The following is a 19,174-nucleotide window of genomic DNA, read 5'->3' on the forward strand; positions in this document are numbered from 1 at the left end:
ACTTCCGTTCAATGACGCACGTAACCAATACTGCGCAGTGCGCATGCGCGGATCAGCTGAGCTCACATTATACCTTAGCTTTTTACCATGACGCGCTCCATGATATTTTAGCCTATATCTGTTACATTTTTCAGATTTAAGAAAATGTCTGATACTACAGCTAGTGTATCGTGTTCTCCGCAGATTGCGGAAACAGACGATAACAAAAGTACAGGTGATACCAACCCAGAAACAGTACAAAACACTATTAGCAATAATTCTCAGGTTGAAGAAGGTGAGTCTATCAGCTGAAACCCTTAAACAACTTCAAAATACAGTCAACTGGGCTTTATTTGCATCGTGTGTATGTCTGTGTATGTGTTTGAGTTGTTGAGATGGGTTTATGGGTGTTGATAAAGCTTAGCAAGCACACGTGCTAGGCTAGGCTAAATATCAGCGCCCATCATTCACCTCAAACAACCACCACAAAAATCACATTTTAAACTAATCTTAATCTATATTAGTTTAGTGTTATAATGTACAGTGGAAAAACATACTTGAATACACAAAACACGAGTTTAATAAGTGATATTTTTTACGTTTTGTTTATTGTCGCTTAACTCGACGATTAAAGAATAGCGTAGCAAACTTGGTAAAAAATAAATTGACACGGATAACAGTTTAATGTCGTTGAATTTAAATTCAAACAGTTAATTTTTACTTTTAAACACTTGAGTTTTTAATTAAAATAATTTTTTTCATTATATTTAAATTAATAATAATAGTGATACTCTGTTATCTTATACAGGGCAATAAATAGGACAACATTTTTCCATTTTGCTATTATCGTCGATTAACAGAAGCGTACTTTTCTGTCGTTTATGTCAATTTTTCATGACTCGTGTTTATTTCAGCATTTTTGTTTGATATTATTTGATGCTATATTAAAGTTACTGTAGTTAAAGTCTCTATGCGTCTATATTAGTTACTATTAGAGATCTGTACATTACAACATTGCATTAGGACGCAATAAACAAAACAATTGCACAGATTGTTTGATGATGTTTAAGTAAACTGTATTTTTAATTGCATTGTAAAAAAAACTTGTTGATTTTTAAGTCTAATCAACTTGAATTTGCAATTAATTTCAGCTTTCTTGACTAGTTTGGAGTTGCTATAAATTATAAAAATAAAGTAAAATTAGCTTAAGTTATTTAAACTTTATTTTTTATAATTTATAGCAATTCCTAGTCAAGAAAGTTTCAATTAATTGTAATTTCAGGTCTAAAAATTTTAAGTACAAGAAATATTTTTTACAGTGTGTAAATAGTCACTTTTAGTGCAATTTGTTACAAGAATATGTCTGACATGCAACTGTAAAGTTATTTATACAAACCACACTTACTTTAATTTCAAAATGTTAATGATAAAGGTCTGAATTTCTTATATTTGTCATAAGATGTGTTTGTATGCTTGTACAATGTATTTTGAATGCACAGACTGGGCCTCATTCACAACCAAGCAAAACATTGGGCTCGGTTAATGCAACAGCTCACACACTCGAAAGTAAAGAATCAAAATCTGTCACTTGAGTGTTACCCTTTTAAAAAGTACACTTATGTACCTAAAGAGTGCATATTAGTACCTTTTTAAAGGGAACCATCCTAGTGATAGCTTTTGTTTCATTTTCTCTAAGAGTGTAAAATTATGGATTTGTTTTCAGAAATGAGGTCTGTTATCTGTGGAGGTAAATCACTAGTTATATACTTTAGATTTATACAAATCATTAGTCGGGCTTGCTGCTTGCATTTTTTGTTGTTGTTGTTGTGCACTCATCATTGTAAATAATACGTTGTGACAATCTTTTTCACTTCCTGATTTTATTGCAGTGTCACAGAATGATAATCCTCTAAAAGGCCTGCTGACTAAAACCTTTTGCTATGTGTGTGAAGCAACTCTGCTTTATGACGCCCAGAGATTTTCTCATTATAAGGTTTGTGCACTAATGTTTTTACTGAGAAGAGTCAAAATCATAAAGGTAAAATGCAGCAGATGTATTTGAAACGCTTTTTTGCTCTGTTTCTAGGGTAAGAAGCATGCTCAGAAAGTCAAGCTTTTCCTGCAGGACAAGCAAGCTGAAAAGCTTAAAAAAAGCCAGGAATCCAAAACCTCTTTGGTAAATTGAGAACACAATTTTGTTAGATTTTAATTATTTTGCTTTTAAAGAAATTGTTCTGGCAAGCATCAATTATGTCATTGATGTACAAAATCTTTGACTTTCTTCCTTATAGCAGAAAGTCAAAGGTGACCTTAAACATGTTTTTAGTGAATAATAGCTTAAATTTTAGTCTGTTTCCTACACAAAGCTATTGTATGGCTTTAGGAAACTTCCTGTTTACTTGACAGACTCATTTTGGTACAATTCACCTTTTGAAGACATATGTGGGTTTAGAGACAAAATGATGCTGAATATCAATGATAAGATTTTCATTTTTGAAAAAGTTAGAAGTTTCTTTAATTGTTTTATTACTATAAAATTATTATAATTTAATAGTTGAATTATTATAACATGAGTGATTTAGTTCTTATGCATGTGATTCTTAAAACCACTTTATTTCTTTATTTACAGACAGGTCTCTCTGCAGACCCTGATAAGTTTTGTGAGTTGTGTAACATGGTGTTTAGCTCCCCGACCGTTGCCAGGTCTCACTACATGGGCAAAGTTCATGCCAAGAACATGAGAAAAACAAACGCTCCACCACAAGGAAGTAAGTGCATTTACATTTATGCATGTGGCAGACGCTTTGATCCAGTGCATTACAAGGTATACATTGAACACTATTGGTGTTCCTGGGATCGAACCCACAACCTTTTGCGCTGCTAATGCAATTTTTTACCACTGACCTACAGGTGCAATATAACATCACATTGTACTTGAAAATAAACGCTTTTATCTCTCATAAATGGCTTTTAAAATATTCATCTTTTACATTCAACAGATTCAACACCCCTACTCGCATCCACAGCTCCTGTTGCTCAACCAGCAGAGGTCGCTGTGCAGAAAAAATCTGCTAAGGAGCAAAAGGGCGCCTCTGTTTTGTGCGATCAAGAGGTCAATGATGAAGACCCCATCAAGTATTGTAAGTTGTGCAAAGCTTCCTTCAACAACGCTCTGGTCGCTCAGCAGCATTACAGCGGTCGGAAGCATCAAAGGAATCAAACACGACAGCAGATGATGGACGAGCTCGCGGACCAGTCTGAGCATGGTACATTTTTTATTAATCTTTTTAGGAGGTTATATGTGATATGATTGTAATGCTGCGTTCACACCAGCCGCGGTAGAGGCGTCAAGTAGGGATGCACCGAAATGAAAATTCTTGGCCAAAACCGAAAAAACCCCGGTTCGGATCACATTACAGTTTTTGAGGCACGGATCGGATTACTTTTCGTAGGGCTGTGCAGATTAATCATGCAAATGCGCATTTTCTCAATGAATTAATTACGGTGAAATGCTGCCTCATCCAAAAACCAGAGGGCGCTCACGTGTAGAAACGCCATTTGTGCCATAGAAGAAGTGGCATTATAAACTCAATTCCAGGACATGTCTAAAGGGATCTTTATGTCGCTGTTCTTCATGTTGTTTTAGGTATTTTCATGATAATAAAAATATTTTGAATGATTGTGTTTGACGTGTTCGAGTGTTGCTTTTTTAAATTCACACTATAAACGACTCAAACTCATAGTGATTTTGGATCGATAAGGACTTCCTACTGATCACAGAGCCGTAGTACATGCACAAGCTGTACATGAAACACAGAATCGGAGCCTTGCTATTCAGTATCGATTTTAGGCAGGTGTTTTTAATGGGGAACGCGATGCATCGTCACAGCCCTAATTTTTCGGATCAGCAAAAAGGGGGTGTGAAAAATCTAATAACAAATAAAGAAATTGCAAACATATATAAAAAAAAGAACAAAGTTGCACATCTGAAATGAGCATTAGGTAAAGAAATCAAATTAAATTAATCATAACACTGTCTTTATTGTATAAATTAAATATAATTATTATAATTTTTAGAGCTATAGAAGTGATTTTCTCTTTGTCTTTGTTTGTTTGATTAACATTAATGACACAGACTTACATAGGTTATTTGAGGTTACTGTCTCTTTAAGACCAAATATCCGTGTATGCACTACTGAGTGCCCTTAAATGCGTGCGCACACAGAGACCGAGTCTGAATCACAAACAGCGCAGCATAACAGATGCTCCACATAAAAACGTAACATTGTTTTTCATTGCTTTATTCACCAAATGTATGTTAATGGCCCGTTTGAGACACGGTAGCGCAACTCTCTCTAAAGTTTACACATCAAGAGTTCTGATCGATCGCGTCTAGTTCGCGCGAATTGAGCGTTGCCACGGGAAACGCGAGAGTTGAAAAACTTTCCACCACATTTACCAATCAGGAGCTTGCTCTAGTAGTGACGTGATTCCAGGAAGCGAGTGAAGTCACATGCTGCCTTCACGTGCTATCGTAATTATGGTAAATACCAAAATCCCACTTGGAAAATGCACATGAACACCCCTCATGTGGTATTTTCCACTGGGCAACTCGTAAAATATTTTGATGCCCGAGTTGCCAAGATGAGATTACCTCTGACCTTTTCAAAATGGTGGAGAGCAGCAGCAACGTCGTGAATGGTTGAATGACAACAAATGAAATGGTAAATACCAGTTCACAAATGGAAAATGCACTTGAACGCAGCAAACTGGTAAATTCTGGTTCACAAATGGAAAATGCACTTGAACACAACACGCTGGTAAATACCAGTTCACAAATGGAAAATATCATCTTTCCCATAGCACGTGAAGGCAGCAACAGAAGACCCTCCCATGGCACAAATTTCTTTGTGAATGTTTCGATGACTAGAATTTCACGCGCGAATGAAGCGAGTAAACTCAAAATGTTCAGTTAGCAAACTAGACGCGGTACACTGTAAAAAATATGCAGAACGAAGTTAAAACAACTCAGTTTTTCAAGTCAATTCAACCTGCTATTTTAAGTTTTGGCTTAAAAAAGTTGACATAACATAAATTCAAGTTGAAATTGTTTAACTTAATTTTTTAAGTTAAAGTAACTTAAAAATATATGTTGATTTTGACAAAAATTGCGAATTTTTTACAGTGTAGATGCGAATTTGACGCCTCAAACGCAGCTGGTGTGAACCCACCGTAACAAGTTGAATTGTTAAGGGTTTATATTATGAGAAATTACATGCAAAATATTGTGATAGGGTTTTTAATAATGTCTTGTACGTTTTGGTTTCTTTATTTTTCTCTGTGTTGACAGCGAGCTCCCTGACGTGCCCGATATGCTGCGTGACTTTCAGCTCAATAGAGATGTACCATGCACACATGAAGGGAAACAAACATCAGACCAAGTGAGTTGTGTCAATCATATCTCATGTTTTGTTATAACTTCTAGGATTTAGTTCATAGATGTGTTAGGGACGGACCAGTACATCAGCTAAGTCAGTTTTCCCATTTGAGATAATTAGCATTTGATAATTAAAAGGTTTTAACTTTAAACTGGACATTTCCCCTCAGCATATTAAAATTGTTTCATGTTTACTATTTTTATGCCGTCTAATTGAATTAATTTTGAGTAACCAAACTGAATGATCATCCCTTTTGTCTTGACTCTCAGAGAGAAGAAAGTAATGGAGCTATGTCAATCTCAGAAGAAAGTGTATGACTCCTATCAGGACGAGCTGTCTGACTACATCCAGGTCCAGAAGGCCCGGGGCCTGGAGCCCAAGACAAATCCAGCCACTGTGGGACAAACAAGCAAAAGTGTGACCGAGATTACTATAGAAAACCCACAGGCAGTAGAGGTGATGCCTCATCCTGTCCTTATGCCACAGCGACCTCCACCTCCTGCTTTTTCCCAACCACCCTGGCATCCGCAATTCCCATCTCAGGTCAATCATTTAGGCTTCAGACTGAGAGGACCTGTCCCACACTATCCACTAGAGTATATGTCCCACCCCCATCATCAATTCATACCTGGTCAGTTACACAAAAGAAGGCGGAGCCCTGACTCGTATAGCTCCTCCTCTTTTTCAGACTCATCTTCATCCTCCTCTTATACTAGCAGCAGTGGTAGTACTGACAGCAGCAGCAGTTATGACAGTAGAGAAAGAAGTAGACGGAAGAAGAGAAAGATGAGGATGCAGAGCAGGAAGAGGAAATACCCGGAGGACGATTGTGATGTGGAAAAAAGAGGAAGGGAGGAAGAACGAGGGGAAAGGGGAAAAAAGGAAAGTAAAAGAAGGAAAAAAGAGAGAAGCTCTAGTGAGGATAAGCAAAGCAGGAGCAGAAAAAGACCAAGTAGGAAGCATAGGAGACATGGGGACACACACCATGCAAAGAGACAAAAAGAGGAGGAGCCTGTGGTGAAAGGGGAGGAGGAAGTTCAGAACGTGGAAGCACAGGGCAATATTACTCAACATGTTGATGAATGGACAGATATGAAAGATGGCAAACAAAAGCACAAGAAAGACAAGAAGAAGGGGAAGGAGAAAGTGAATCAAGAGGACAACAGAACAGAAGAAGAAAGACTCTGGGATGAGACTATTCTTGGTGTTTTCTAAAGGCTGATGATTCGACAGCTTTATAATAAAACAGCGACGGACCTCAAAAAAGATGTGTGATGAAATCTGCTGGACTTAATGCATGCTGCATATGCCCTCAGAAGAGATCATCTTTTAAGTATATCTTTTATTCGCCCAAGGACTGCTGAGTTTAGGATGTCTCAAGAGCTGCCTTTAGCTGTCCAGCTCATATTTCGTTCATGAATAAAAAGGAATAAGAATGTATTTTGCTCATGGCAAATGAAGAACACTTTTGGCAGTATTTGCGTTATTTATTTTGACTTTTTTCATGACCCCGACACACATATTTTATTACCATAATGTGGCAGAAAATAAGAATGTAGTTAATTGGCGAATTATTAATACGTCATGTGAGTAATTATTGTAACACCTTACAAATACTGTTATTCAATGATTTTAGAATTTAATTACATTTGAGAAAATAAGATTAATTTAATCTAAATTTAACTCAAAATTTAAAGGGATAGTTCACCCAAAAATGAAAATAATGTCATTAATGACTCATCCTCATGTCGTTCCAAACTCGTAAGACATCCGTTAATCTTCAGAACACAGTTTAAGATCTTTTAGATTTAGTCCGAGAGCTTGCTGACCCTTCATTGAAAATCTATTTACGGTATAATGTCCATGTCCAGAAAGGTAATAAAAACATCATCAAAGTAGTCCATAGTGGGTAAGTTAGAATGTGTTGAAGCATCAAAAATACATTCTGGTCCAAAAATAAAAAAATACGCCTTTATTCAGCATTGTCATCTGTTGTGAAGCACATGCGTGAGACCAAAGTCACGTGACGCAGATAACGTACGACACGGCTGACGTGTTATCTGGTGCGCCCCAGCTGTTTTTTTTGTGCGCCCAGGCTTCGTTTACAGTCTGAGGGAGACGCACGTTTTTTTTTTTTTTTAAACTTCGCAAACATGTCTGAGGACAACACGTCATCCGCGTCACTGCAGTCACATGACTTTAGTCTCGCGCATGCGCTTCACAACAGAACCGGAAGAAAAGAAAATGCTTAATTAAGTCATAATTTTTTTTTTTTTTTTTTGGCCCAAAATGTATTTTTGATGCTTCAACACATTCTAACTGACCCACTGATGTCACATGGACTATTTTGATGATGTTTTTACTACCTTTCTGGACATGGACAGTATACCGTACACTGTAAAATGATTCCGTAGAATTTACAGTATTACTGGCAGCTGGATGCCAGTAACTTACCGTAGATTTAAATTTATGTTAATTACCTGCAACAGTTTGTTCAAAGTTAAATGAAAATTAAACATTAGCAAGTCTTTATCTTTACAGAATAAAACTAAAATAACAGCCTCAAGCAAAGCATTCTGGGAAACAAAATCTGAAGGAAAAACCCAGAAAAAGGTTGATAAGGATTTTTGGTTCCCAGAATGCTTTGCATGAGGCTGTTATTTTATATTTTTATTCTGTAAGACAACGACTTGTTAATGTTTAATGTTCATTTAACTTTAAACAAACTGTTGTCAGTAAATAACATAAATTTAAATTTACAGTAAGTTACTGGCATCCAGCTGCCAGTAATACTGTAATTTCTACACAATCTTTTTACAGTGTACATACATTTTCAATCAAGGGTCAACAAGCTCTCGGACTAAATATAAAATGACACGAAGATGAACAGAGGTCTTGTGAGTTTGGAACGACATGAGGGTGAGATATTAATGACATTATTTTCATTTTTGGGTGAACTATCCCTTTAAACATCCAAATGCATTGCATTCATGAGAGTTAAGGGGTAAACATGTATATTGTCATAAAAATAGTTTTGTTAATGCCAGGTCAACAATATTCTTTATTAACTTTGTTTAAAGGTGAAACGTGACATGTTCTTTCTTGAGTTTCGCTTCTGAAGTACTTTATATTATTTGTTTGATGTTCAATTGTGATGCAAAACACACTACATAACTCTAAATCCATTTGCACAAATCTCAATGTGAGCCATCCATCCGTTTCCAAATGGATGTGTGGTACATCTCGCTTTATGCTCAGATCAAATAAACACCTATCACTGTCTATACCGGCACAGATATAATATTTATTGTGTTAGACTTTATTTTCTTCACTTTCAGCCTCAGGGTGGTGCTGATTGGCTGCATTTTTGCTAAATCTGTGCTCAATACATCAATGAAGGCCATTTCCTATATAGGCCAAGAATGAAATAAAAAATGTGTTTTACAAATAAATATGAGCATATAGCTCAGACTGTATTACTTAATTTTTTCCTTTTTATGAGTTTGATTCTGTTCTGATGTCAGCCTAATTTAATGCAAAATGATGCATATGTGGGAAAATGTTTGTTTATGGGTCTTAACAGGTGCAGAAGTTAAATGAGGACACATGCCTGTTGCTCTGTTGACCTCTTTCTTGCTAAGAGCTGTGTATGTTTTCTTTTTGAAGACTTTAAACCGTTATCACTTTAACAAAAACGTACACTGTACTGTATTGGTTGTGTCGCTAACAATCCTCATATTCATATTTGATGGGACACTTTGACTCAATACGTTTCTCAACGAACATTGATAGTAGAAATTTGTTTTTGTCTTACCATACATCAATTTTGTTTCATAGGAAAGGCTGTTTTGAATTAATTATTTGTGTGTTATTGGTTTCACTTATGTCATTTTAAGGAAAAACTGTATTGTGCAAAAGTCTTAGATCAGTGGTCTCCAACATGGTTGCCCGCCAAAGCAATTTCTATTAAGCTTCAATTTTAATATTTATAAAAAAATTGTATATTAGCTTTTCTGTATGTTAACAATGATAAAACACATCAAATAGTAAAAATAAATAAAATCAACAAATTAAACAAAAAAGTTTTGAGTAGACTATATGAAAAATGTTGCCTGCCAGATCCATTTTGGTTGACCATCATGCCTCCATTAGATGTTTTTGCAGCGGTATAGTGAGCATATATAATTCTTTTTCAGTCTCTATTATAATAAAATAAGGAAATACAAGAAAATGTGTATGCAATATAAGAATAGAGAAAAAGAAATAAAGATGATCATTTAAACTTTAAAAAAAAAGCTGACGGTGGCCTAAGACTTTTTGCACAGTATTGAAGTTCACAAAAAATATTTTATTATTTAGTGTTAATAATAATTATTTTTTATATTTTAACTGCAGGTCTTTTATCTGTTCTGTTATTTTTGGAAATTTTTACATGCCTCTTAAATTTAAAGTGCCTTCATGCATGAACAACGCTTGGATTATAGCGTCCATGTTGAACAGGCTCCAAAAAATGGAAAATGTTGTATGCAAAAGTAGTCCATACTACTTGTGTAGTCTTCTGAAGTCATGCAATAGCTTTGTGTGAGGAAGTAACATAAATGTATATAATTCACTATCTGACGTTATCAAACTTAAAAACGGTTTGGTGTGATTCATGATTTTTTATGACCTTGTTGATCTAGTTTACAAAAAAAAATAATAAGAGCTTGTGGCTTTGAGGTGAGTACATTTTCATTTACTTTATATATGCATGAATCCTGATCATGATTCTTTTTGTATCTATTTGTTGTCAGACTGGGACATTAAAAGTGTATCTAACTTACATGCCTCCTCGCACTGTTTTATGTTTTACATCTATGTGAGCTTTTTCTAAGCCTTTAACCGCACAGTTGAAAGCCCTCCATAGAGACGAGCTCGTCGAGTGACTCTGAAGCCCCCTGAGATCTCCTGTTTTCAAAGAATCGTGCGGTTCGACTCCATGCGTCTCTTTTATACTCTCGACCTCCGAGGCGCGCGTGTCCCACATCCTCCCCTCTCACGACCCCTCAGCGTGCCCATGAGCTCCTCTACTCCTCTTAAGGAGAGGAGGGTCGATGTCTGAGGTGTTAAAACCCTTCAGTTTACTTCCCACATAAGCACTTAACTCCGACGTCCCACACGTTTGAAAACGTCATTAGAGCGACTTACTAAGGAACTGTACAGCCTAAATGACTTTAAAATGGTTTGCTTGCACTGTAAGAAAAAAACGAAATGGTCCCAAGTGGTCATTGGGGCAATACGCTTAAAAAAGCTCCTAAGCACAGATACAGTATTTGGCATCAATATGTACCTCTGAGGTACTTATATGAAGTTTTTTAGGTGTACTTTTTTAAAGGATACTGCCCCAGAGCTAGGGTGCATTTCATTTTTGACCATTTATTTTTACAGGGTATAAATATGCAGTGATTTGGTTTTGTAGGGCAAGTTGGGCCTGCAGTTTTGTTGACTCTTAACAAGACCAAATTTGTTTTATGATGACTTGATTGGAAATAAAGTTAGTAAACATTAACCAAGCTTTATGTTTTTGCTGCTTTTTACACTCTATAAAAAATATACAAGTGTATATACAGTATACACACCCGTCAAATGGTTTAAATTAACCTAGATAATGGCCAAATTTGAACCAATCATAAGTCGAAATAACCTATCATAGGTTATTTAAACCTATTGGTTGGGTTTATCTATATTTTATCCAAGCATCTAAAACGAAGTTGGAACTGTTGTATATTAGTGCAAAGCTATCTTATGGCAATGCATATGTATTTTACATAGGTGGCTAATTTGTATTAACTCGTACAACTACATTTGTACTGAATTTACAATTTGCGTTTGCCCCTGTGACGTTGGGGTATTGTTTTTTTTTTTTAAAGGGACACTCCACTTTTTTTGAAAATATGCTTTTTTTCAGCTCCCCTAGAGTTAAACAATTGAGTTTTACCGTTTGGGAATCCATTCAGCTGATTTCTGGGTCAGGCGGTGCCACTTTTAGCATAGCTTAGCATAATCCATTGAATCTGATCAGACCATTAGTATTGAGCTAAAACAAAAAAAAGAGTTTGATATTTTTCCCATTTAAAACTTGATTCTTCTGTAGTTACATCGTACTATGACCGACTGAAAATTTAAAGTTGGGATTTTCTAGGCAGATATGGCTAGGACTACACTTTCATTATGGCGTAACAAATCAAGTACTTTGCTGCCGTACTATGGGTGGAGCAGGCGCAATGATATTACGCAGCGCTCGAAAATAGTCCCCTTGGTAACTTTCAATAGCTGGGGACTATTTTTGGGCACTGCGTTATATCATATATTTTGCGCCTGCTCCACCCATTGTAAAATAATCGAAACACTTATTTTTGCGCACAATGCTAACGGTCTAATCAGATTCAATGGATTGTTCTGTGCTATGCTAAAAGTGGTACCGCCAGACCCAGAGATCAGCTAAATGGATTAAAAATGTTAAACTCCATTGTTTAACTTTAGGGGAGCTGGAAAATAAGCATATTTTCAAAAAATTATAATCGTGTGTCTTCGTATGATTCACTTAGTACAAATTAATACAAAATACGTGCAAATCCTTATAAGATCAGACTGATCTTTGTGATTTAAGAGTCTCAGGATTATTTGAGAATAATAATGTCATTAAAAATTAATGAAAACTACGCTAAATTATACACAAAATTGTGGGTTGTTTCAACCCCATGGTGACAAAACTGCAGGCCCAACTTGCCCTACAAAACCAAACCACTGCTTGTTTTTAACCTGTCGGACTAAATGGTGAAAAAAATGGCCCCTAGCTGTCACTGGGGTGGTTCCCTTTCAAAAATTACACCTTTGCCCCTACAGAGTTCATAATAGAACCTCAGAGGTACGCAAATGTATACATATCTGTGCCTTAATAGTATATTTTAGGACCATGGACAAACTCAACCACTTTTTTTTAAAATAATTTTTCACCGTGGTTGGGTTTGTCCACATTTGACCCATATTTTTTAAGTGTAAGTTTACTTATTTTTCGGATTTTTGGTGTGTGGTATTTTATCTGATGGATTTCAAATGTGTATTTTATGCGAGATTTGATGCCGTTCCAGCTGTGCTGTTCTGCAGACAGATGCAGGTGCGTTTTAGGTCACACACCTGTGTTTGGTTCAAGGTTCATGTTTGAAGAGGCGTTTAAGGTTAGCGCCTGTGTGCTCTGTTTTAGGTAAACTGTAAGAAAACCGTACCTTAATGTCGCTGTAACTATTAGTAGCTGGATGAAATGACCATCAAGCTTATGTTGATTTAGTTTGGTTCTGTTTACGGCAAAATGTCTTGTGAAGTACACAATAAGAGATGTGTTTCTGTGCTACTGTAGTATGTTTTTAAATGCACATTATAGATTATGTAAGGTTTCAGCGTCTTAACCTTTCCGGCAATGTACGTGTTTAAAGTTACTCAGTTTTCTACATTTTTTTAATCGTTTTGCTTAAAAATTGTTAAAATGACATCAACACATTAAGTTGACTCAAAATCATTAAATACAATCCCAAAACCTTGCATCTTAAAATACACCCAGCAATACATCAAACAAAACTTTACGTTCTAGTACCAGTATGTATATTTTGCATAATACAGTCGTGTGCTTGACTTATTTCTCTATACTATTATTAAAGTGTAACACAACCACTTAGAAATATCCAGGTTTATTTGTACTAAATTAATTTCAAACACAACGTGTATATTAACGTACATATACTGTATACATTTATCAATCATTTTGTAAAGTTTAATGTTTGATGCTTAAAACAATTGCATATTTGTGAGAGATAAATAAATAGGAGTCATTACGTTCAAACTTTAATTCAGTTTAAAACTTTCTTTTCTTTGAAAACAAGACTTTTTATTTTCCATATAGGCTACATTAAGATGTACGTTATATGTGACTCATTCTCTGATAGGCTGTCAGTAATTGGTTCATCAGTGTGGACCCCCGCACTAGGGATCCTCCTTTCTGTATGACAAAACAAGAGAGAGGAAAACACACACACAGTTGACAGCTCACACACAAACGGATAACCAAGAATGACCGGCTCTTGCGTATGGATTTGTCTGTTCGTATGGACGGCAGGTAAGATCTTATCCTTACATTACAGTATATGTAAAAACATTACACTGGATACTGACTTAAATGTCTAACACGGCCTGACCGGTCTGCCGAGTATTATGAGCAAGTTTACGCAACTCAAAGTAAATTAATGACATTGTCACTTTATTTTTTATTTAAACATTGCGTTTAGGTTTTTGCATTATAGATTGTAAGCTTACATGCCGAATGATAGACTATGGCGATTTATGATTTAAATATTTCATATGCTCCGGATTTATGTACTATACCAGATTATGTACCCGCTGTATGTCGAAATGCATACATTAGATTTCATTTGCATACATTTTTAACAATATGTTCAACTGTAAGCCATCAATGCAGGACCCAGGACCAAACTTTTATGGGTGGGTCCCATCTTCAATAAACAAAATCATTTTGCTATACTAAACTTATAGGACATGTCTCTTGTCACGGGGCCCTGAATAACAGGGTGTTGTATTTAAAAAAAAAACTTTGGCACTATTACAGTACTTTTTATCTATGTTTAATGGTATACTGCACGTACGTACATACCAGTACTTCCGTCAAGTCAATTTATTTTCGCAGTATGTCCTTCACAGTGGCAGTAATGGTTTAAAACAAATGAACTATATGCTTTTCTGCTCGTGCCCACATACAGGACGTTTATCTCAAAGTGTTATGGTGAAATAATGTGCCACTTTCTCTGATAAGGGAGGAAAAATGTTTTGCAATCAGAACTACCTACCTAAACCTGTTCAGATTTCCATTCTTACATAACAACTAGGAACGTATTGACAAATGTGTTTCTAACTTTATGGCCTATTGTGAAATGACAAATGACATCTTTCTATGTTGTGTTTCTTTGTTTATTTTAGCTGTACATTTTTCTTTTGCATAGTTTATGTGTATAAAAAGGCCAGTTTGTAAAGAAATGTAAATAAATATAACTTTATTTCTCCTGAAGTGGCCGCGCAGAACTCCTCCCGAGAGACGTTGACGGTTCTCTACCCCAAAATCGGTGGCACGGAGTCTCTTAACTGTAATTGTCCGGATCACACCTGCCAGGAGGCTTTCTGGTACCGATACCTTGAGAAGAATAACAGCCTCCAGTTTCTCCTGTATTATAACAGCGCTGGCACCGGAAAACACGGAGAACTTGACAAGGACACGATGCAGCGCATCAAGGGCTCCATGTCCGCAGGATCGAAAACCAGCTACAGCCTCCGTATAACTGGATTTCGGGAAGATGAAACTGGCATTTATTCCTGCATGTTTAAAACTAAACCTGTCATTCCTGTTGGATATTATATTAGGCCTGGAGGTATTATTTATATTTTAACGTACTCCCTTTCTTTTACTTCTTACTCTGGTAGTTCTGGTTATTGTAAGTCAATCAAGGTTTTCGTCTTAAGAAAGTCAAGCATACAGAGGCAATGAAACTGAGAGATTAAATATTGGTCTACAGAGTCATATTGATAATGTAGTCACACATAACAAAGTGAGAGGTGTAGAGGTGTTTCCATGAAAGTCTATCCTATGTAAAACATTTTAAGATCATGTACTGATGGGCACATGGTCATTTGAGGATGTACTTCAGATGATGGCGGTATTTGGCATTCGAATCTAATGGTTTTAGTCTTGGTAAAAAATGAGAATGAAATCTCCCCAGTTCTTTTTGTCATTCTCAGAGCTGCATTAATTTATTTATATTAATCAGTATTTTACCTGTAGCACAATTTAAAAATATAAAAATGTTGTAAAAATATTTTCTTTGTGCGCAGTGAATCCTCCAACGCTTCAGCCACCAACGACCAAGCCCAAAAAAAACAAGCAGTCCTGTAAAATTTGTAGACCCTACACTCCTGAAGGTACAGTATGGCCTGCGGCCCGGTCATTCAGTGTGCTAACAGACAGTGTTTTGTCTTTTGATGTGTATCTCATCTCTCATGAAGTTTGATTGCTTGTGTTGCGGTGCAGGCTGTGTGCGCTCGATCCTTTGGCCGGGCATTGGTGCTCTTCTGCTGTTGGCTGTTGCTCTTGCGGGCACACTTTACTACTTCAGTCGTAAGTAAACACACAGAGAGTTCACATATGTCATTTCAATATGCTAATATATCAATTGTAGGGATATTTTTCATGCTTTTCCTACTTTTTCTGGATTCCTGAATCTCATAGAACCTCAGTCCAATGCTTACATACCCATCAGTGATGCTCGGGTCAATGTACAAAGAAACTGCACCCGACCAATGTTTATAACTAACCCGCCCGCAACAAAACAAATCAAAAAAATTTGTACCCGACCTGCTTCCTGCCCCGCATTTTTTTTCTTAAAGTAGTAATTGTTTAAAATAGTTAATTGGCATCTTTATTTCAACCAATCCGACCGACCGCGACCTGAATATCAAAAAAAAATTGTGGATGAATCGTAACCTGCTCATTTTGGATCAACCCGTTCATCACTGATACCCATTAAGCAAATGTTGTTGTATTATTATAAATCTCATACAGACATTTCATATCAATTTGGCAAATATATGTTGTTGACGCTTTGATTATGTTTGCTGGTCAACAGGTCTGCCTAGGAAGTGCAGACATCAGTTTGCAAAGTAAGATTTTTTTTATTTTTGTGTTCAGGTCTACATACATTAGATCATGTATAAAAAAAAAGTTTTGTGTGTTCTGTCAATCCCTCTTTAGAACAAATCAGTTCAGATGAGGATGAAGTTTCAAGCACTTTGGCTCCAAAAAAGTGAGTTTTTTTACACATAATGCATTCAAATAGTACAATACTCACATTGCCACCCAGCAATCAGTAGCCGTCTTTTCACCGTCTAGGTTACTTATAGACCTGATGTAGTCCGGCTATGAGTAACCCAACCCACCATCATGTAAGCAATGTCAACAGTGATTACCAGGTGTTTGGTTTTATTTTTTCATATAAATCTAATCAGGTCTACGAATATGTTTCGTAGTCTGGAGGTCTGGGCTGAGCTTCAGATAGTTCTGATATATATCAGGAGCCATGAACGACACTGAATGCCGTTCAAACATAGACCAAAGTTTATTTGAGAGAGTTCTCCTTATATAGGATACAGAAAGGAAATGCTAAGCACCTGCTAGATGCTAGGAAATGTCTGGTACGATCGCATGATCGACACTTGCGTAATCAAGTTTAATACTGATACATGAATAATCATATTTAGACACTTATAAAACAAAGAAGTGGATATTGGAATAGGGAAGTCTGGTCGAACTTCATGACCACAACTGATCAGCCCATGTCCAGCTTTTCTGCATACCAAGGGAAATAACACTACTCAGTAAATGCAAGCTAAGACAAATGAAAGTTTCATTGCCTCATAAGTCATAGGAGGATAACAGTGCCCAATGTAAACAAATAACAGGATTGGATGTATATAAATGTTGTAATGCATTACATTGTTTATACTACGGGTATGTTGAATGCTTGAATCTGATTGGCTGATGAACATTCTGAGGGGTGAAATTATTTTCTGGGAAATGCACGGCGAACTTAGTTCCAGGCATAGTTAACTGTATAAACAGACTAACAAAAACAACACTCTTTCTCTTTCTATCTCTCTCTGTGTCTCTGTCACTCTTGCTCTCTTTCAATTAAAAACTGCATTAGAATGCTATAAACGGCTCAAGCCTCCATTGCCAGCTTTGAAATGACGTTTTGGATCAAGCAAAAGAGCCGTTGGATGAGACGCGGAAGAAATAGTCCTACTCACAATAGCGATTTAAGTACAAAAACTGGACGAATCCCTTTAAATATATCATGTGATTGATGCCTTGAGGTGTGGTAACAGTAGTATAAGCGGAATAATTGACTTATATTGAAAAATAATGCACACGCCTCGGGTATTTTTCTAATAATTCAACGGCCCGTCGTCAATTATTCCTTACATATACTTTAAACATCTAACAGGATGGCGTGCATAAGTGTAAGGTGTGTGGGAACATCCTTTAAATTCTGACAATTTATTTTTGGGCTATATGGTTAGACATCTATTACATTTTCACTGATTACCCAAATTTTGCTCTTTTTTATGTCTGGACTGTTTTTAGACGTCTTTAAAACGTACAATTGCTTGATGTTCATTTTTTGTAATCGCAGACTAACTAATGGGATGTTTTCTGGTTTGTTCATTTGCAGGTTGTGTTCCTTCACTCTTTAAACAATGTTCCATTAGCGGATTATTAGGGGATTATGATTTTTCCTAATTTTCATGAGCGAAAAACATCGTGGAGAAATCCAGTTTGAATTCTGCCATAGAAATGTGACCATAAATGTGACACTATATGGACAACAAACCCAGTCATAAGGGTCAGTTTATTGAAAGTTGAACTATACATGAAAGTTGAATTAATAATCTTTCCATTGATGTTTGGTTTGTTAGGATAGGACATTGGCCGAGATATAACTGTTTGCAAAATTGAGAAAATCGCCTTTAAAGTTTCTCAAATGAGGTTTTAATCAATTGCATCCACAAACAAAATTTAAGTTTTGATATATTTATAGTAGAACATTTTCAAAAAATCTTATTTATTATGTAGTATGTATTATGTAACATGACCTTTACATAATATGCGAATGCTTTTTGTCATAAAAGAAAATCATTTTGACCCATACAATGTATTGCTACAAGTATACCTGTTTTACTTAAGACTGGTTTTGTGATTCAGGGACACAACTACGAGTTTTGAACCCAAATGCATTTTTTTTTTTTGTAAACTACCATTTGCAGTCCACTTGAATCAATAAACCACATACATAGAATGTATTCGATTCATTGTCGGGCTGGATTGAATTTAAACAGAGCTGATCCTATACACTCTTAAAAATAAAGCTTTCTCTGTCTATAGGTTCCCTTACCATCAACAGAAATTTCCTTTGTAGTGGATAAGACAATTAAAAGTTTAGAAAGAAGTTAAAGGTTTCTTTGGGAACAAGAAATAGTTCTTCACTGGCATTGCTGTGAAGAAACCTTCACAAAACCTTCATTTTTAGGAGTGTACTGCTGCAATTTCCCCAAAACTGAATCTATTATAATGACTGATTGAACGCAGCTGTGTTTGTTTCCTACACTCTTATTTGTCCTTTACGTTCTGTTCTTGATTTTAAAAGAATATAGATTGCTTATTGTGCTTTTTCAGAACTAGCACAGCATGTAAAATTTGTAATTGAATGTACAGTTTTCTCATTTTACTATATTACATATGTTTTTGATATTTGGTTTATACTTTGTTCATGCATAATAAATTATATTACATGCAATCTTTGTTTTTCATTTCTTGTAGTGTTTATTTGTAATTTGTCTCATGACACCTGTCTGTGTTATGATGGTTTATATTGTGTTATTTATCTGAAGGTGTGATGATTTATATGTCTGGGTGTTGTCTGGTTTCCCTCTTTAAGCGAGTGTTTTTTATGAAACTATGCGACTGAATGATGTTGCATGCAACCTCACGAAGGTCAGAAAGTCAGTGTTTCTTGAAATGTTTATTTTATGTTCCACTCCAGTGGAGTTTAGTGATCCACTACAACTTTAAAAAATGGTCCCAAGCTGTCACTCGGGGGCATTCG

General features: G+C 36.0%; 2 protein-coding genes across 2 annotated transcripts; both read left to right on the plus strand.

Annotated features, from left to right (window-relative positions):
• Positions 1-33: 33 nt before the first annotated feature.
• zmat1 (zinc finger matrin-type 1) lies at positions 34-6,894 on the plus strand. The gene is made up of 7 exons (XM_065244024.1): positions 34-274; positions 1,869-1,972; positions 2,066-2,155; positions 2,609-2,747; positions 2,979-3,245; positions 5,330-5,420; positions 5,687-6,894. Exons 1-7 carry the CDS (start codon positions 145-147, stop codon positions 6,630-6,632), a joined length of 1,767 nt encoding a protein of 588 aa, XP_065100096.1. The 5' UTR covers positions 34-144; the 3' UTR covers positions 6,633-6,894.
• A 6,484-nt stretch (positions 6,895-13,378) lies between these two features.
• cd8b (cd8 beta) lies at positions 13,379-18,836 on the plus strand. Its single transcript, XM_065244026.2, has 7 exons — positions 13,379-13,566; positions 14,531-14,887; positions 15,348-15,434; positions 15,544-15,630; positions 16,139-16,172; positions 16,264-16,315; positions 17,744-18,836. Exons 1-6 carry the CDS (start codon positions 13,521-13,523, stop codon positions 16,280-16,282), a joined length of 630 nt encoding a protein of 209 aa, XP_065100098.1. The 5' UTR covers positions 13,379-13,520; the 3' UTR covers positions 16,283-16,315; positions 17,744-18,836.
• Positions 18,837-19,174: the final 338 nt, after the last annotated feature.

The sequence above is a fragment of the Paramisgurnus dabryanus genome, chromosome 18, assembly GCF_030506205.2.
Source record: "Paramisgurnus dabryanus chromosome 18, PD_genome_1.1, whole genome shotgun sequence".
NCBI lineage: Eukaryota > Metazoa > Chordata > Actinopteri > Cypriniformes > Cobitidae > Paramisgurnus > Paramisgurnus dabryanus.